We start from the raw sequence: 22115 nt of genomic DNA on the forward strand, positions 1-22115 counted from the left end.
AACTTGAAAATTAACAATAGCTTCTTCAATCAGAAGGATATACATTGATACCCTGCTAACGCTTAATCATCCTAAAATAGGAAACGCTTAATTAAAGACCCTATATATGTAGAGTATGTGTCTGTGCCTGACAAGCCAGGCGCCAATATCAGTTAACATTGGATCTGCATTACCTGCTGACTTGTACCTTAGAACCATCCGTTAACTGTCATTTGTCATTTCTCAAAATTTGGGCGACAACGAACTCCCCCACGCTACCTAGAAGATAATATTTTTGTGAACATAATATGGTTTTTATTTTATTTTATTGTATTCAGAAAGGAACCCAATTCCCAAAGCATGAACGAAAATTTTAAATGATTAAATAATGAAACTATAACAATATAATCGAATAAAGTTTATTTATAAATCTACATTAACTTATAGACAATAGCAAAAATTACAGTTAAATAATAACGATGCTTAATTCTAATGTCTGATTAGTGATTAAAATAAGTAAGAGTGAACACTATACTTTAGATTTGTAAAGTTAGCTGCATAATAATTGCAAACTGACTTAATGAAGTCTAATTTAGTAATGTTTTGATTAACGTAATATCCATTTAGCCTATTTTCAATAAAATCAACTTTTCTTTTTGCCGTTTTATCAAGTTTTTTTTTTCGAATCTACGTGCAGTTTTAATTTTCATATACTTCTGCTTGAAAATTTAAAAAAATGTCTGGATTTTATCCAGACATTTTGTTAATGGAATAACAAAAAGTTTAAATATGTCAGGATGTGATTTATAAAAACGTTCGTTAAATTTCGAGTGAAATGATTCACATGCGTTTGTAGTAAATATAAGAGATGATGAATTTGAAGCCCACATGCAATGTGGAAATGTTGAATCTTCCGTTAAATAATTATCAACCAGGTAATCACAAAATTGCTAAACTCTGTCATCTTCTGGCATAATATTAAAAAGTTCGTCAGAAAAAAAGTCACCAACATCATTTGTACACATTCAAATCTGTACAACTAAAAATTGCGGAATTATTTTTCGTAGATAATAAAAAGTTTTTACCTATATTTGTTTTTAAATTTAAGTTCACTAACACTTGTAGAACTGCTTCCTGTGACTTGGGCAATGATTGTGTGGATTTTCGTCTTGCAGCATAGATATTTCTTCGAACGCAAGAAATGTCTTTCGTCGTCAGCGGTAAATTGCTGAAATTTTTCTTCCTCAATTCTTTGTGGACAATCTTTAAAGGTCTTTCACATATATCTTCTACAGCTTTCCTCTTTGTAGAATTACTACAAATTTGCCGGTCAACGTGAATATCTGGAGCATGATTATGCGCCACCGATGCTTTTTCAAGAATAACGTAATTTTCGTCACCTTCCTTTGTGTACACTTTTTGTTGACACCCTTTTTTGATGCATCGCCATCTAACTTTTCCATCTTTGGAGACATGGGCCTTTGAATATTTATATTCATTAATTATTAATAAAAGATTTCCCCTTTGACTAAACATAGTCGTTGGATTCGTCATTTAAAAGTTAACTAACGAACAAAACTATACTGTAATACTTGCAACTGAAGTGAATAACTGAAAATAATTATGTTCTTACTTTTAACTATAATCAAATTTGGAATTTCCGGTCATTAAGCCTTAATCCCCAACTTTCTCGGCGATGGGGTAGCAGGTACTTGAGATTAATGGGTCCAGGTAGTTCGTGGTGCAATTAGATAACGCAGCAAAATTTACTGTATGAATTAAGAAAATATACAGGGTTGTCACAAAATCAAGCATTGGAAACATGACATATGAAATAAAAAAAATTTAATTTAAAAAAAAACTAAAATCAAAAATAAGAACTTAATTGATTGATAAAAAACGAAAAAATAACGTTATTGACTTAGGGGAAGGGGGTGGCGAGTTAACATTGCGTGGATCTTATTTTTTAATCAAACAGAACGTAAAAAAATGAGTTCTGGGAGTGATGGTATTTTGCCTATCGTAACGGGGGGTACCTTTGAAGTTTACAAAATATTTTCAAACGGTCAGACAGATAATACGGATTGAACAAAACTAAAGGATCTATTTTTTTTCCTTTTCTCTGCCAATTTCTTTCATCTTCCTACTTTTTCTTTATGATTTTGTTGTATATTTCCATTCTGTAACGTAATTACTTTTAGGAATGGTACCTCTCGACGATTTGTACCGTTTGAACCAAATAATTCAGGAGGCGAATCAGAGGGAGCAATGTCTCGAAACCAAACTGACGGCTCTTCAACAAGTCGTCGACGACACCAGAAAATCCGCGGAGGAAAGTTGGCAGGCCTACGTCGGTGAGGAGCGCCTTTTATCTAGGGTATCGGCTTTGGAAACTCAGCTGCAAAGGGCCAACAAAAATTGGGGCGAAGAGAGGTTTAGAGAGGAGTTAACAAGACTGCAGGTACGTTCATTTTGACAAGTTACACGGAACTGGTGACAGATAACATGAATATGTCGACGTATGTTGACACGTATGTGGCAATATATTGTATGTCAATAATGAAAAACTGGCTTTTTACTTTTTACTTTACTTTCTCTTTACTTTATTTTATAAATTAAACTGCTTTATATATTTGTTTTCGTGAATTATTTTAGGAAGACCACGAAGCATATCAAATATCTGCGAAGGAAGCCTTAGATAAACTTCATGCAGAACGATTGCAAGCGATTGCTTTGGCTGAAGATCAGGAGAGGTTGAGGATATCAACTAAACAAGAAGCTTTTCTAGCAATTAAACAGTTTACACAAGCACAGACAGAATTAGAGGTAATTATTTCCTTTGACGTTTGATACTTAATTGAATTTCAGTTCTTTCTAGCTCTATTATGAAAACTATGTTTTGTAATCCTTATAGCTTAAGATCCCACTGCATGATCACTACGTTCATAACGTAGTTAATCAAACTCACATTTTAACATAGATGTAAAATTAGGAGAATACATTGATAATAGGTTTCCAGTTAAAAAGTGGCCGCAAATATTTCTAATTCAATTAATAGTAATTAATTTTTGACAAAAATTTTGTTTCGTTCATTTATTTTTTGAATAAAATACTTTATGACTGTCAACCTATCAAAAGGTTTGGCCATAAGACAAGGACGATGCAGACGTAAATATTTAATATAACCTTTTTTTGTCATATTGTGACACTTGATGCAAAAGTTAATGCGACAGATATCTCCCAACACTTTTTGTTGAGACCATTCGTCTAAATAAAAAACGAGTGTGGCAGTCCAGTGGGACTGCCGGTAGAAGTTATACTTCTATATACGCGTTCGCCGTTACAAATTTATATGAGAATCAATCTGCACAATAATTACATATGTAATGCTATAGGTAAGAGAGAGCAGAAAGAGAAACAGAATTAGGTATATAGGTATATGGTGCATCGTTTGCAATAAATTGCTCGTGTGGGAACGTAAAATTCTTCGAATGATATCTGGCCCTTGCAGAGATAGCGTGACAAACGAATGGAGGGGCAGATACAATAACGAGCTAGAGTCTCTATTCGGAAAAGAAAATCTAGTCAGATATATAAAGGCTAATAGACTCAGATGGGCAGGGCATGTGATACGCAGTAACGACAATTGCCTTATAAACAATGTGTTCTGGGAAAGGCCAGAGGGAAGAAGGTCTGTAAGGTCTAGAAAAAGGTGGAAAGATGCAGTCAAAGAATATCTAGAGAAAATGGGAGTGCGACAATGGGAATTACTGGCATGGAAGGTAATAGTAAACGCGGCAAAGACTCACGAAGAGTTGTAGCGCCATTGATGATGATGAAAATGATGATGCATCGTTTGCTGTATATAAACAACATTTGACCTGTAATAGGAGTATAGTAAGTAAATGAAGGATTGAATCAATATTTTAATGCAAATGTATATTTTTATTTTCATGCATGTATAAAAGGAGTTGAATGCAAAAAAAATTTACACATATTCTGCAGTAAAATTCATTGTTTATTTTGTTATTAATATAAAAATACAATACAATACACTGCAACATATTTCAATATAATAATACAATACAAATTAAAATGCATTATTCACAAGTATTTAAAAATGACAATATAATAAATATTAAATATATTTACAAAAGGAACATTTTTAATCTCGAGAAAGAAAGAGAGAGAAAATATATCTTCTGTCTCTCTCTCTTACCTATATCTTACATATGTAATGATTTTGCCGATTCACTCCCGTACAAATTTCCAACGTCGAACGCACGTATAGAAGTTAACTGCAATAATATTGTTTTTTTTTTTTCTTCTTTCAGGAAGTAGCAAAACGATTAACAGAACAACAATTAGAAGCAAGCGAACAAAAGATTAAATTAGAACAATGTATTCAAGATTTAGAAATGAAATTAGAAGCCAAAAGCGCCAAACTTCTCACTCTTCAACTAGAACTACAAAACATAAATGCCTTAAATTTACCAGGGTTAAAGAATCTCGGATCATTGGTATCAGATACAGTAAGTAATTTTGTTTTTTTTTTGTATTGCCTATGAGGAGCATTTTTACTCAAAATGTCGATGCCTTAGTTTGTTTACATTTTTACGATCTTGCTTCCACTTTCCTTCAATCAGACTTGATTGTGAATGCCGAATCTGACCATATTTTTATCACAATCGTTTCATGAACAATATATTTTTTTATTGTGAAATTTTTCATAATTATATTTGTCAGCATTGTTACTTAAGTGATATGCTACTTCCTAGAGCATAATATAAGTTTATTCTTCCTTAAAATACAAATTTTTTAGCCATTTTACCTCTTTATGGCACTTTCTTTGCCTTGAATAGTTTTTCTCGATCCCCAATCAGAGACGAAGTGATTTTAATGCCTTTGTAGCACTCTGACATGTATAGATGAGTGTATTTTTTCTAAAAATAATAATCTATTAGTTTTTTACCTCTTTACTATCTTGCTCTTCCAGTCTGTAAACGACATTTCTCTATTCCCAATTAAAAAATAGACATCCAAATACCTTTCTGTTCATCAGTTCCTGTTATGGTCATGAGTTTAGTGTGAGCATATTTTGAGCACAATCTTTTCATGTACTATTTACTATTATACTAACGATATATCTTGGGCATATGAGAATTTGCCCAGTGATATTTGTTAAACATACTCCTCAAGCGATATGATTATCTCTAGGGCATGATATGGGAGTATTTTTTCTTAAAGCATTGATGTATTAGCATTTTTTTTTCATATGATCTTGCTCCTACTTCATTCGAGTGCCTAAAAAAGTTTTCCCAGTGATATTTATTAATAGACAAAACAAAAACAAAACAAGGGCTTCCTGGTCAGCTGATTTACTTTTTAAAAGTGATTTTGTTAATGTTACTTAAGCGATATGCTCTATCTATTTAGCAACCTGCACTATATATTTACTATAGTGCTTATTATATGTATTTGTCCAGTGATATTTTGTTAACCATTTGACCAAGTGATATTTGATATATTAATTCCTCTTCAAACACTTTCTTCGTCCCTAAAGGATTTTTCTACATCCCATCCAAAAAATAGTGATCTAAATGCCTTTTTGGTCCCCGAACTTACTTTATGAATACCTAGTGTAAGGATATTTGGTGCAGAATCGTTTCCTGCACTATTTTCTTATTATTGTATTTATTACATGACATGATATATCTTGCACTTAGAATTTGCCCAGTAATATTTTTAACAAACTTCCTTAAGCGATATCCTGATTTCTAGAGCGGAATATAGTTGTAATTTTATTTAAAATATTAATTTATTAGGCTCTTTACCTATTTATCATCTTGCTTACACTTTTCTACTTTCTCTGAAGGATTTTTTTCGATCCCGAACCAAAGAGAAGTGATCTTAGTGGCTTAGCTATCTTTGATCTATCTTGAGCTTATGAAAATTTGCCAATATTATTTGTTAACAATATGCCTTAAGCCATATGCTGATCTCTATAAGATACTATGGCTGTATTTTTGCCCAAAATACGGATATATTGTTTCTCATTCTCAGATCATTTTATGATCTTGCTTTAACTTGCATCCAGTGTCTAAAAAAGTTTTTCCACTGATATTTGTTAATGTTAATGCTGTATCTCTTTAGAACGTTCTTTTCCTACACTATTTATTTAATACAGTGCTTATTATATGTATTTTTCCAGTGATATTTGTTTATCATTTTCCTTAAGTGATATGCTATCTCTAGTGAATTGGAGTTTTCCTTAAAATACGAACCTGTTGCATTGCCTGTCTAAGATCCTGCTTCCACTTTTCTTCAGTTTTGTAAAGGATTTTTCTTGGTCCTCAAGTGTGATCACCTGGCGTGTTTTGTGAATGCCTACGGTATCTATATCTTGAACAAAATATTCTCCTGCACTATTTCCTTTATGTTGTACTAATTATATAAAGGTTCCTCAAGCAATATTCAGATCTCAAAAGCAAAGATGGGCACATTTTTTCTAAAATATGAATCTATTAGTTTATTTAGCACTTCAGTTTCTTCCGATCTCCAAAGGATTTTTCTAGATTTCATCTAAAAAATAGTGATCTTAATGCCTTTGTGGTTTTCTTACTTGCTTTATAAATTCCTATTGTGAGCATATTTAGTGCAGAATCTTTTCTTGCACTATTTTTTTATTATTGTCCTTATGACTTACATGATATATTTTGGACTTACGAGAATTTGCCTAATGATATTTGTTAACCAAGTTCCTTAAACGATATAATCATCTCTAGAGCATGATATGGGTATATTTTTTTCTTAAAATACTGATGCATTAGCATTTTTCTCCTTGTCATGTTGCTCTCATTTTCTTCCAGTGCCTAAAAAAAGTTTTTTCAGTGATATTGGTTAATTATGTGCCTTAAGTGATATGCTGAGCTGTACAGCATATTATGGATGTATTTTTGCTCAATTTTGATCTATTGTTTTTCTTTATGCCTTGATCTTGCCCAAGTTTCTTTCAGTCTCTAAAGAAATTGTTTCGATCCCGATTGTATTCAGGGTTGATAGGCTGTGGGATGGTTTGTTTCAGACATTATGTCTGAAACAAACTGCGGTAGTTACCCAAGGTGATGCGGGGGCGGACGTATACTTAACTTTCTATCGCTGTTACCGTCACACTATACTGATCACAGTGATTTTGTAAACACCTAATAAAAATACCACGAATATTGCGCTGTTCTCTAGATCTACTATTTTGGTTTATAATTTCAGCAATTGGATCTTATTTACAAAGAAAACGATATGAAGTGTAAAGAAGATATACTTAGTGAAAATGAAGACAGCGAATCTCTTATGAACCAGACGAACGGATTAGGTAGCCATATTAGTTTAACGGTATGTAGTTCACTTTAGTTGACAAATTTTTTGAGTTATTTTTTACCATAACAAGTACTAAAATTATCTGCGCATGTTTGTTACTCCTAGCGATAATACCTGGCCTATCAAAATAGTAAGTTATTGATGGCAAGATTGCTCTTTTCTTCTGCTTATTGTTATCATTTTTGCTTCGGTTCATGTAAGTTATTTTCTTTTAGTTCCTGTTTTTATTATTATTACTTTTCCGTGTATAAAATTCACAATTCACAGTGTATATTATTTAACTGTCGGGATATACACATTTTTATTTTTATTCATCGGTTAAGGTTCATAATTCTTCATTTATTATCCTATTGCCAAAATATTTTGCAAATAAAGCTTCTACATTTGTTTATTAACGATTGCAATCTGACAAACATTTTCATGCGATAATTCCATTTTTCGTCCTATACAGTAAAACTGATTCCACGATTTGTCATCTTACTGATATTAATTTATATTCAACATTCACTCAAATTCTTCACCAAATAACGATTTAAAATGTATTAATTATTATATCGCCAGGAGAAAAATTTTCTTTTACTAACAACAAAAATAATACGACCATACATAAATGGTGTTGACATTTAGGTGGGACCTGTGGAAGAAAAATACGAATGGGAGGAGCACGAATCCGAACCGAACGCAGATGAAAAAAACTCGAATGATTTGAGGAACGAACCTCAGGAAGAGGTCAAGCGGGTGACGTTTAAGATACCCGAGGAACCCGAAATGGAACAGGTAGGGAACTATTCTGCTTTTATTGTGTGCGTGTGTTGCATGGATGTTTAAATAAAATACTTATAGAACTATAATTTATTTACCATATCATCTAAAAATTTACGAATGAAATACAAGGATTGTTTTATATAGAGCTATTATTTTTCCAGTCTTCTTTTCGATCAATATATTTGATGGGAAGCTTTTCTATCATCGTTACATCATTGTTCGTTGCACATATACTTTGTTCGCAAACAAAAAAATAGTCACAAAGAACTAAATCGGGCAGGTATGATGGATGGTTCATCAATTTGATATCCCAATTAGTGTAATTTTGCTCATGCAACGACTGCTTTGAGTGGGTGTCATTGCCAAAGGGTGGTTTAATATTATTGTAGCACGGGTATTCCACAGTTTTTGTTATTTTTTTTTATTTATTTTTCCACAGCCTCCATTTTGATCAATATATTTGATATGAACCTTATCTCTCCTTTCGGTAGAGTAATGTTGCTGGTGTTTTTCGTAATAGTGTAAACTTTCGGTTACATCATTGTTTGTCGCAAAAATACTTCCTTCGTCCACATAATGTAATCACAAAGGACTAAATCGGGCGAGTATGGTGGATGGTTTATCAATTTGTATTAAAATTGGTGTAATTTTGCTCGTGCAACAACTGCTTTGAGTGGGTGTCTGATGTAGTAGTCTTGGGATTCTTTGGTGTGGTTTCGTACCTTTTGTTGCACTGTTTCGACTCCCTGTTCATATCCGGCATGTGGAAATGTATTAACGTTTCATTCAACAGTTACATATTGAAGAATAATTATTCGGATTGTGTTTTATGATTCCCAAAGGGTGGTTTAATATTATTGTAGCATAGGTATACCACAGTTTTTAATATTTTTCTTATTAATTTTTCCACGGTCTCCTTTTCGATCAATATGTTTGATATGAAGCTTCTCTCTCCTTTCCGTAAAGTAATGTTGCTGGTGTTTTTCGTAATAGTGTAAACTTTCGATTACATCATTCTTCATTGCACACATACTTTCTTCGCACACAAAAAATAGTCTCAAATGACTAAATCGGGCGAGTATGGTGGATGGTTCATCAATTTGTATACCAATTTGTGTAATTTTGCTCGTGCAACAACCACTTTGAGTGGGTGTCTGATCAAGTAGTCTTAGGATTCTTTGGTGTTGTTTCGTCGCTTTTGCTGCACTAATTTAAATAGTTACATATTGAGAGAAAAACTATTCGGATTGCGTTTTAATCGTTGCCAGAGGGTGGTTTTATATTAATGCAGCTTAGATATATCGAATATATTTTATAAAAGCTATATAGCTTCGTGGAAACAAAAGCAATTAAGCATCTAAAAAGTCAGAGCTGTCAACATAATTTTGCCAGTCACTCCAAACAATGCACATCACTGCACTTTTGCTACACAATTCAAGAATTTTAGGAACTTAATGATCAATCCTCATACATATTTTTTTTATGTTTGATATATTTTACTTTTCAGCCAGCTGCGTGCATTGCTAATATAACAAAGCTACTAAGCTACACACAAAGATACTGATTTGGGTGTTTTGTTTGATGAAAAATACTTTTTCAGAACATATTGCGTGAAATATATCTGGCACGCTATGTTTTTTCCTGATGGGGTCTCTTCTTGAGTATCCATTAGTTATTTGATCGCTTTTCACAAAAGTTTATGTTTTAAACCAAAAAAATGGGAGAAAACAGAAAAAAAAAAACAAACAAACTCCGAACAAACTTTTTAATATATATTTTTTTCAGGAAAAAGAGGACCCTTCAGATGATAACTCGGAGGAATCCACCGAAAGGACCGACGCAGTCGACTCGAAAACGCTTAAATATCAATTTCACGCTGCACAAAGCGAACTCAAACGCAAAATCGAGACGTTAGAGACAATAGCTAACGCCCATAGAAGTAAAATAGAAGAATTAGATAAGGCGCTGGAAGACGAGAAAACCTTGTCCAACGATCGTCTCGCAGAAAATGACGTACTGAAGCAAGAATTAGTTTTACTTAGACAGAAGTGGAAAGAAAGTGCTAATGAAAATCAACAACAAAGAGTAAGTAGATTCGCTAGTAGGTACTCGCACAGAAATTTTTTTTCCTAATCCCTTATTGTTTTACTCATACAATCATCTCTAACATTTTTTTATTCAGAAGATACGCAACCATTCGAAACCATTATTCAATCACTTACTGAAGTCAACCACAAGCGAGATCCCTATATACCTAGGAAAAGCTGATATATAATTATATAAACAGTAATATCAATTTATTCTCTTTGTGTATGTTCACTTCGGAGTTTCATCCTAAGCATACAAAATAACCTATCCTATTAGAATTTAGTTCATGTGTCATGTTTTATTGCAAGAAACTATTAAAACTTCCCTTGTCATCACTCAAATAATAGTTTCATCCTAAACAAACAACATAACGTACGCTTTAATCATGTAGTTCATTTTAGACTCATTTTCTGAATGTATTTGCTATATTTATTGGAATAAATTAATAAAACTTCCGTTACCATCTCTCTAGCGATGGTTTGAAACGAAAATGAGCACGATCAACTCAATAAATATTTTTTAACCTAAACTAACCTCAAAATTACAGTGTGACGTCACAATAATCAGATCATTAATGCCAGTCTGTATAAGTTTTACCGAACATATGTTTGCTTTCCCCGCTATATTCTAAACAAATATAATAACAACGTATTATCTTTTAGTTTATTTTAAACGCCTTTTCGGAATGTATTTGCCAAATTTATTGCAGTAAAATAGTAAAACTTCCGTTGCCATCTCGATCAGCGATGTTTTGAAAAGCATATCGCCACGATCTGCGCAGTAGATGTTTTTGAACCTAACATAACCTCAAAGTAAAAGTGTGACGTCCCAATAATGAGATCATTAATTAATGTCAGTCTGTTTAAGTTTTAGCGAACGTATGTCTGGTTTCCCTTTTTCATCCTACACAACAGAATAAACTAACCTATATTGATTTAGTTCATTTTAGACTCATTTTATGAATGTATTTGCTATATTTATTGCAATATAATAGTAAAACTTCCGTTACCATGTCTCTAAAAATGTTTAAAAAGAAATGACCTCGATCTGCACAGTAAATGTTTTTTTAACCTAATCTAACCTCAAAATCAGAGTGCGATGTCACAATAATGAGATCATTAATGTCAGGCTTATAAGTTTTACCCAGCATATGTTTGGTTTACTTTTTTCAAAATGAGAATGTGACGTCAAAGTAATGAGATTATTAAAGTTTTACCGAGCATATGTCTGCTTTCCCTCTTTAATCCTAAATAAACAGAATAACCTACCTGTTATCATTTAGTTCATTTTAGACGCATTTTCTGAATGTATTTGCCATATTTTTTGCAATAAAATAGTGAAACTTCCGTAACCATCTCGATCAGAACAAAAAAATTACCACGATCTGCGCAGTAAATGTTTTTTAACCTAACCTCAAAATAATAATGTGAAATCACAATAATCAGATCATTAATGTCAGTATGTATAAATTTTACCGAACATATATGTGTGGTTTCCCTTTTTCATCCTACACAAACAAATTTTTTGAATGTATTTGCCATATTGATTGCAATATAACTTCCTTTACCATATCTCTAGAGATGTTTTGAAAAAAAAATCACTACGATCTGCACAGTAACTGTTTTTTAACCTAATCTAACCTTAAAATGAGAGTGTGACGTTATAATAATGAGATCATTATGACACATAATTTCAACATAACACACTAATATGGCATATACTGTTTTATTGATCAATATGTATAATAGACAGCGAATACTAGCTTTTGTTTTTCTTTTTCTAGGATAGACTATCCGCCTTGAATCTAGAACTCGAATCAGCTTTAGAAAAGATTAGAGTAGCCGCCTTACATCGAGAACTCGAATCAACTACGGAAAAGATGAAACAAACTCACGAACAAGAAAAAGTGGAAACTATCGCCGAATCCAATCTCCAGAAGGCGGTCGTGCCCGTGGACCAATTGGCCCAAGTCGAAGAAGAACTCGTTTTGATAAAAGAACGCTACGCTCAAGTGAGCGAAGAAAAACTGGGTTTGCGTCACGATCTGGCAACGCTGAAGGGCCAGTACGACGCAATGTGCAACCGATTTTACAACCAGTTCTTCTGGTACGTCGCCCCCCTAGTCGTAATGGTGCTGTATCTACTGATAAGTGCTATGATATCCTGATTCGTGGCCATTTTGTTATTATTTTTTTATTTCTTCATAGAGTTTCTTTTGAAAATCATCAACGAGACGTAGTGAAGCGTCAACGGCAAGAGCAGGAGGATGCACGAGCATAGAAAAAGTAGTTCTTCATAGAGGTATTAGGTTTTAAATTTATATCAATGGGTTAAGTAAAATGAAAATGGCATATTTAAATAATTTACGGACAAGAATTGTTAATAATGATGAGTTTCTTGCACTTTTAAGAGTTAATGAAACTTTCTACTCCTATTTTTCTACATGTTTTTTTGTTTTTGCATTTTTTTCATACTTTTTCTCTTCTTTAAACCTATTTTACCAATTTAATAATTTTTGTATTTTATTCTACTCAACTGTATTCAATTTCCTAGTTCTAAATGGCCCAACTATACAAAATTCTGATATAATGAAAAATGAAGAGAAAATGTTTTGAAATATTAAAAAGACCATAATCATTTTACAAAACTTTCAAATTTTCTGACATTTTTCTCACTGGCAGCTCTTTTATGTTACAATGTACAAGATTAAGAAAATATTATGAACTATATGAAGTGCAGTATATATATTTGAAATAATGGGTGACGTATTAATGAAAACAGTGGGTATCTTCAAAAAATGCAGTACAGGCGGTGTATCCACATTGTATACCACAATTCTGCCTAATACTACTTAAAATGACACAAATATTGATAGGAACGTAAATCTTTTATTTGTTTTTGATCAGTTTCTTCAGGTTCTCCTCCGTCTTTAATCGTCAATCCTCTGTATATTTCAAGGCCATGAAATACCGCTCAAAATTCATAAGCATGGCATGTTCATTTTTTCCAAAGGGCATATTAATTCGAAAGGATCGTAAAAGAATGGTAGAGAGGGTAAAAGGCGATTCGTGTCCCGAGACACGTTTGTATTTACTTGCCTTTATCAAGATCTGTTCGTAGTAATGGAAATATCTCTACATTTTATGACTTTCTTCTATTTTTCATTTTACCTTATTATATAAAGCTATTTCAATTATTTGACTTAGATTGTTATTGTTAATGAGGAATTTCCTCTTCTTCTCAATTTGTGCGCTTGGATGAAACCCTGTCTCCTATTTGCCATTTGGTTTTCATGGTTTATTTCTTCTATGGGTCTTTTTTTACCTATTTGCCATATCGGTATTTTTGTGTTGCTCGATACAAGCCACTTAATTTTCTAGCTCTATATCGCTAACTATACAATATATCACGTTTCAAATGAAACATCAAGTGAAATTGTATTGCCATATTGCAAAGACCATAATGATTTTACAAAAACTATCAACTTATGACATTTTTCTCACTAGTAATCTTTCTATACAATGTATCAGAAATTGTAACGAAGTACATGCAGTGCTTTAATTTTTTTTGCAATAAACATACGATGGCAATCATAAAAGTTCTCGGCTTGCTGATGAAAAAAAAAAAACAAGTATCTTGTAAAAAATTCTTTGTAAGCCCACATTTACTATGATACTATACTAGTACAATAAAACAGTGATTTCATGCACAACATAAAAATTGAACTAGGCAGAAATTTGTTTATTTAAGTTTGGTAGGAAGCAAGTAGCGGCAACAGTGACCGCGATAGTTCCATAAGCATGGGGAGGGGGTACACCTACAAGTAATAGTTGCCAGATTTATCACTACTCAAAGTAACTAAAGACTAATCCAACAATTCATAGACTGCACTATTGATTAAAATGTCGGAGATTTTTAATAATTTATTTGGTAAATCTCAAATAGTAAGCTCCTTCTGCTTCTTGCCGGAAAACGAGGTCTTGGTGAGACGAGGTTGAAAAATAAAACTTTAAGACTATATTATCGAAATGTTAACTCTATATCTAAAAAATGTGTTCAACTGGATGCAGATGCTTTCAGTATTACAATTTGGTGCAATACACTGTTTCACCAAAGACCAACCGACAGCGATCGATCTAGTTTAGAATCTGGTGGAGAAAGCGCTGAGAGTGACGTCTAAGACGTCGATTAGGAAGTGTTAGAATTTTTTATATCGAAATTTAGCAGTACAGGTAGTTAATTTTTTGTTTTTAGACGGCTAAGTGAGGACTGAATGAAATTTTGCCACTATTTGAGCTTTCTAGATACGCCAATTGGAATGAATTAGTCATTTTTATATAAATTTAGCTTGAGACTTTTATACGAATTATGTCAGTAAATCTTTATCTTAACAATATAATTATAAATTTATATGTGGCTGAAAAATCGGTATATAAAAGGTGGAGAAAGTTTTGTATGAATTTACCAAACCAGTTCACACGAACTGAGGTCAATATTATTATAAAAATTAATATAACACTCGGTTTCCGGGATCAATATGTCGAATTTGAACCATATTTGGAGTCTTCATCAGAATATATTCCTTCTCAGTTCTCTGAGTCCACAGATAACTTTATTACTATACTCACTGGCACTATAAACTGTACTATTGTAATATATAGTGCCAGTAAGTGCACTAGTGAAGGAATTTGGTGACTCCAGACACTCAGATCCCGGAATAGATACTTATGAGGACTCTAGTGATAGGGTATAATGCTCAACATTACCAAATTTGACATTCCAACCCGGAAAATAAGGGGATTTAAGATACAAGCTATTCTGGACTTATTTATGACTCTTTATACCAAGAGAGAATATCACACAATGCCGACGTGTTCTTTCATCTCAAGAAAGCTCTTACTGATAACAAAAACGATTATATGAATACAATTGTCACATTGACAATTTAGTTTAAATATCAGTTCACTAGATTTTAAACTGACGACTAAATCTTGAAGATTCGACATTAATAATGAAAAATATATTGGTCACAAATATTTATTTGCCAGTTGTCGTTCCACAACCGACTCAACTATTCTTTTTGTCGAATTTTTGGGATCCTATCTATCCAATGTCTATTTATATAATGTATACAGTGCGTGTGGCATCTTTACAAGATATACTTATTGGTTATCGTCACTCCAATTCAAGGTAGATGTCAAATGAAATCTCTCAATAAGTGGCCCCCGGTATAATTTAAAAAAGAAACACTTAATTCATATACATTTTCATTCATTTATTATTTATTTGCCGGTGGACTACTAAAATGAAATTATTGTCTTCATGGACAATGATTTCATTAAATAGTGTTTATACTAGGGATGTCAAGAAAGTAAGAACACACCAATTGTTAAAGATTAAAATATAGCAGTTAAATTTAATTACATGGAAGCGCATTGTTTCACATAATAGTTGTTAAAGCTTGGACACAAAAACTTGTGCAGCAAAAACGATATTTTTGTGTGGGATATATATATATATATATATATATATATATATATATATATATATATATATATATATATATATATATATATATATATATATATATATTCTAAGAGGCTTCAGATTGGTCTACGAAGACCAGAAGGTAACTGCAACTGTTGACGCATCGTTTGATACTATTTGCCGCTGTCGCAGACGAAATAGCAGGAAGAAATAATTTCAGGCAAAGGCCTGTAAGGGTGGAAAGCAACACAGCGGCGGTATTTCGTAACTAAGATATACGAATAACTCATTTTTACAGTACCAACTTTAAAAAAAATTTTCGTCTTTCACCTTTTATTTTAAAATTTGTTATTTTTCGAACATAAATACAATTATTCATGTTATTCATACGAATAGTGTTCGAATACCATAACGACACCACATCCTTAAGAAGAATAAAGAGAGGAAGGAGGATGTTACTATGTTCTTCTTTTATTTCTTTTCTTAACGCTATCAAGAGCGACACCGTACGAAGTCTCCCCTCTTGGACGTACTTCTAAAATCTTTGACGGATATAGGTAGATGTTTGTATTTTCATATATATCAGTTGGTGTTTGTAGTTAAGTCTCAAGCATAAAATATTTCTCTAATTTCTTTGCAATTTTATTATATTTAATTTATTGATTGTTTTAAATACTGTCATAGTTTTGCCAATAACCCCTTCGACTTTCGAGCAAAATTGCTATATTTTAATATGGCCAACAAAGTATAGCCAACCTGCAAAAAGCGTACTAGTATATATTGGATAGATAATGGGTCAGCAAATCGATCGATCATACTATAGATAGTATTAAATAATTGTAAATACTATTTATTACAATTTCTAGAGGTACAAAACTACGGAATGATCAAAATAATTGTTAAACATAAAAATATAATTTATTAAATAAAGCCTGTAACATTTCGTTTTTAAAAGATGTTTGTAGGATATCATACCGACGTGGACGGTACTTTGTACGATTGATTTTTAATAGTTTTTGCACGATATTAGTAGAGATCTTGATTCTGTTCGTTGTAGTACCGTTGATACAAGAATTTGGCTATTTTAATATCGTTATAGGGAGTTTACATACGATAACAAGTGTTATTACAATATTTGTGCAGTTGTTTGTGAGTATTGTAAAAACACTGCTTTGGATATAGGAGATGAGTTTTGAAAAATTATGGAAATTCGTCAAGAACAACTAAAAATGTTGGTCCTGCAGCTAAAACTGTAACAGAGGTAGAAAATGTAATGACGGATTCGGATTAATTAAACATTAAATTTAATGACAACACTAAAAGTTGTGTGCAGAAATTATTTCTGTTTTCGAGAAAAGTTCGCAAGTTTCTGAAATCGTATAAGTATAGGAAGAAAATACATGCGTAGTATTCTCTCTGTTTATTAAAAGAATGTACACATATTTTCTGCCTAGTTTCATTTTGATTAATGAACTATATTGTTGCCCCTTTCAATTTTATTTTTCTTTCGTCTTTGGTTTTGCACGTCAAATCGTCAAAATTTTGTTTTATTGCCCTTATAGGACCTTGTACATCATTAAATCTATCCCAAGCTTACTTGTATTTGTTCTAAACAGTTCATTTATAGTCAGCTTAGTTACCTTTCGTTTCCAGCACAGTGTATGGATTTATTGTTTTTTTTTTTATGTTGTTTGTATCATTACCTCTTATTACAGGTCCTATTAAACCAGTGTTTTTATAGATAGCTTGATTGCTGTTTACAAAAATAGCTCCGTCAACTTTTTATTTAAATGTTTTGTTCATTTTTTATGTTAATTTCTAGATATGTGGGTTCTCTAGACTTAAAAGCGAAAAATGAGTTTTTTATTACAAAAAATCAATTATTTGTCAGTGTACTCGCTCTGGAATTCACAATTTTTGTTACAGTTTGTCGAACGGTTCTCCAATAGCCAAATCAGGTTTTTCATATATTCCGGACGAATTATTTCACCCGTAGGCAAGTTTGGAATTCCAAAAGTGCTAACCATAACCTCTCCAGACGTGATAATTGTGGCAGCTTCCTTCTGTGCAAAACCACCGACTTAATGTTACTGTGAGGACTGTCATTTTGATTCGAATGTAAAGTAATAATCTAATAATATCGATCGAATGTCTAAAACGGCAAAATATCGACTCCTCGGTTATTTATGGTCAATATTTTACAAATGCGAAACCTCTACTATGCTCTACGTCTAAAACGTGCCATATCCTTTCTTCTGTGCTTTAGCATATCTCACATACCTTAGTCTTTGATCATCTAGAACCCTATTACGCATTTAAGTTAGTTTCTTTCAATAGTTTCATAATCTTTACCGCGTTTCAAGTCCGCTGTTCATTTTTTTTACTATTAATAATGGAGGTACATACCCATTGCATATTTTCCTTGTCTTTGGATATATACTGTAGACAAAGAAACTTCAGAACGAATAATTTTGCTCGAATTAATGCTATTTTAGACAGAAATCATTTCTACGTGTCTAGATGCTAGTTTTTTTACATTACTAAGATGTGTATTACTAAAAGCACTTTCAACGTGTGTTAATATGTATTTATTTATCTTATATATATTGTCAAATTTATTCATATTTGTCATGTAAATGTGAATAAATTCTACACATATCCTAAATATTTATCTTTGATATGACACTTTTTCTTGTGTTATCTCAATTTTTATCGAATATCCCTTTGGCAAATCTCTTTAGTCACTATAAATGTAATCTTCAGATGTTCAGTTATTGTGCAGTAGTTAATAAGTTGACAAAGTATATTGTCATTAGTTATCGAGCCATAAGATAATATATTGTCCATTCAAGATGGTCCTCCGATGTTCCCAATTATTGCACAAAATCCATTATCGTTCAGTTATCAAGAACTGACAGAATGTATCGCCAGTTTTACTCAATACATTCTAAAATATCTTTTTCGTTATATAAAAACCCTTTGTATGTTTTATTACACAATAACTATCAAGCTCTGATACTCTACATTGTCAATTTTTGACTGTGACTGTCACAATTTAACAATTATTGTATAACAATAAATAATTTTACTATATATTGATAATATTGGAGCCAGAGCTGAGCTTGGGGCATATGTTGTCAGATTATCAAGAAGGTATGTTACAAAAATGATTTCCAATTGAACAAAAAATGGAAATGTATTCGAAAGTTAGCTCCTATAACCAAAAATACTTCAATAACACTGACCTTTTTACTTAATTATAAAAATATATAAAAAGTCCTGTTCTCAAGAGTACAAGTATACAGAAAAAGAACATTGGTGACATAGATTTTTTAATTCTGAATTTTTCAATGCAGTCTTTGCTTATTTAAATTTTTTTGTGCTTTGTGGTTCTGTTGTAAGGACCAAAGAAGCATAGTTAGCTTTTGTGTTACGAAAAAATTTTCTCTGTAGTTTTTATTTTAGTAAGTGAATATTTTTTTTATAAAGGAACAAACATCAGGGATTATTATATACGTAAAAATATAGAGTTAACTACTAGAATTTTTGAAGGATCTAATGTTCTTTTGGATATATTAAATGTTTGCAAACCCGAATACACCTTAACACAAAATTCGAGAACAGACTCATAATCTCTTTTTGTACATGAACAAATCTAAGTTATTTGCCATAATCATAATTTGAAAAGTTGTAGATTTATGTAGAATTGTAAAATTCATTCAACCGAGCGCATAGTTATTATTTACCAAAAATGTACGTACTTAGTATTAGATGTTATTTTATTCTACAGCTTTTACTCCTATTATATTGTAAATGAAACATTAATTGTTGGTTTTTACAACATAATCATTGAAGAAAACCACAAAAAACTAATAACAATAGAATTTCTAATCGTATATTATATGAAATTTAATTATAGGATCTAAGACCTCTTGTTAACGACCCGGTTTTTTAGCCGTGTCGGCTGAGAATAGAAGATGCGCGCCCATGGCTCCATCTAATTCTTGATTAACATCAATTTTGTATTAAAACCGGTCATTCACAAGAGCTCTAAAGGTACAGAAAATGTTGAAAGGAAATTTGACACATATTTAAATACTGCTTGGCTTGTAGGCATCGAAAAAAGAATGGTTCAAAACAACAAAGTGCCATAAACGTACAACACCTGTTTACTTTTAGTACAAACGACTATTATTCCTAAAAAGGAACTTTTATTTTTTATTATTTTTTAATTTGTTTATATGATGCGCTCGAATTGATGGATTTTTGATGTCAATGCGTTTAGGACTAACCAAAATTGTTATCAGATTTCGTGTATCAGAAGATTGTTATCATCAGACGGTTAAGTAGTGAGATATGTTTGTTATGTTGTATTTTATGTTAGATTGTATAGTTTCATTAATATATTATTTCTTTTGTTTATAACTGAATGTATATATTGTCATTTAAGGTATTTAAAAGTTAAAAACAAATTTGAATCTGTGTTTTATTTGCACCTGATACACATAGACGGGGGAAACATATTTCCCGAGATAATCATAACGCAGCACCACTACAGAGATGGGGGCACTTGACTTCTAGAGTACAATGAACGAAATAAACCACCACAGGTAAACGCAAATGATTTATGAAATATGTTACAACCACACTTCCCAGTAGTAACCTGTGAGTCTCTTAGATTGAAACATTCCAATATATATATTCGTCATTTAAGGTAAGCATTTATGAGTCTAATTTTCAAAATGCTATGAACTCTGGATATATGCCCTACAGAGAACGCACCTGACAAATTCGACATAACCAACTACGTTGATGTAAGTACACTTCCCGTCATATAAAACTGGTACACTTTTTTTTCCCAATGTAAACCTGGGTTCAGACTGTATACAGTGGTTCGTGAATTAATTCGCTGTTGCCATCACAGATAACAGAATTGCACTAATCTAATTAAAAAAATAAAGTTATTATTAGATAGGTATTATTTTTATCATTAACAATAAAAAACCGTATTTAATAAATTTAATAACCAGAGATAGGGTTCAGCTAATATCCAAAATATTTGAAGGATCTTTAAACCTAGATTATTGGCACACCGAACATTGGAACGCATCTACTGTATCTAATTTTTTACTTCAATTACCTAGCGAACACGAACTGTATTTTGTATCAATAAGTTTAGTCACAGGCCAACTACCAAAATTAATTTATTATATGAACGATAACATTAACAAAAACTAACATTATACTTTATCCTACGTAGATTATAAAGTGACAGATCCAATACCTCACTGTAATGTTTTATTATAATAATTTAAAGTTATGTCTAGATTGATTTTATCTATCACTATATTTGAATTGAAATATTTTCATAAATTATAATGAAACACAAATCAAGGTATGAGTACTTAATTGAGGTAATGAAAAATTACAAAATTAATATGAGAATTTTTTAGGATGCATGTTTAAACAAATTTAATGTGACTGACTGATCGAGAATGCTCGATGTTTTAGTTTTTAGAATACTCAAAACTGGCGGTCTGTCACACAGCCCTGCTTTTAGCTGATTTCATATAATATTTTCGTTGAACTGGCAACAGTGCCCTAGAAATTAGAATGACACATGTGACAAGATCAACTTACACAACTTGAAAAACATGATTTCGGTAATAAGAGTTGTACCAGTTTTTTATGACGCGAACGGTACACAAATAATAGTAATCAAGTGATTCTTTAAAAAAAAATTAAAATCTTAAGTGTTAACTCTCAATCGATAACTAATAAAATTAATACAATTAAAGCGACGGCCTGTATTTGGGAGGAGCTTGAAGTCATAAAAGAGGTATGACCTTGTCACTTGTCAATTCCATCAACCATAATGCTACCACTGAATTACTCAGTTTCATTCACAACGCACTGGATCTGGGGAGTTTGTGGGGGCACTTTTCTTTGATCTCTCAAAAGCAATTGCTTCTATAAACCTAAGAGTTGCTATAGAAAAGTTAAAAAATCTTGGTTTTCATGCTCAGTTCTCATTATGGCTGTCATCTTATTTACATTCTAGGAAGATCTTCGTTAAACTTAGTGATTCTCCATCAGATTATGGTGATATTGGGGTTCCTCAGGGTTCAATATTGGGGTCATTAATATTCCTACGCTATGATAATTATATGCCAAAATATGTCAGTTCAAATAACATATTTATGTATGCAGATGACACAACTATTGCTACATCTGCTTCAAGTACCGACGAATTAACTGTCTAACTGAATGTTATATCAGAAGATTTTACAGCGAAGTGTAAAAAAAATGCTTTGATTGTTAATTCTAAAAAAACCACAAGCATGCAATTCTATTATAGATCAAAATCAAGTTACCAGTTTTATATAAAAGTAAATGGTAAATTGGTTGATTCTACACCTTCC

General features: G+C 32.0%; 1 protein-coding gene across 4 annotated transcripts in view; it reads left to right on the plus strand.

Moving 5' to 3' along the window:
• The window catches only part of Slmap (Sarcolemma associated protein), a 53799-nt gene extending 33628 nt beyond the window's left edge, over positions 1-20171 (plus strand). For all 4 annotated transcript variants that reach the window (XM_072539977.1, XM_072539976.1, XM_072539978.1 and 1 more), the window contains 7 exons: positions 2181-2440; positions 2635-2805; positions 4314-4511; positions 7246-7368; positions 7981-8130; positions 9904-10203; positions 11990-20171. In XM_072539977.1, coding sequence (XP_072396078.1) covers positions 2181-2440; positions 2635-2805; positions 4314-4511; positions 7246-7368; positions 7981-8130; positions 9904-10203; positions 11990-12373 — 1586 coding nt within the window. In that variant the 3' untranslated portion in view covers positions 12374-20171. The remainder of the gene's footprint in view (positions 1-2180; positions 2441-2634; positions 2806-4313; positions 4512-7245; positions 7369-7980; positions 8131-9903; positions 10204-11989) is intronic.
• The last annotated feature ends 1944 nt before the right edge of the window (positions 20172-22115 follow it).

The sequence above is a fragment of the Diabrotica undecimpunctata genome, chromosome 8 (genome assembly GCF_040954645.1).
Source record: "Diabrotica undecimpunctata isolate CICGRU chromosome 8, icDiaUnde3, whole genome shotgun sequence".
Taxonomy (NCBI): domain Eukaryota; kingdom Metazoa; phylum Arthropoda; class Insecta; order Coleoptera; family Chrysomelidae; genus Diabrotica; species Diabrotica undecimpunctata.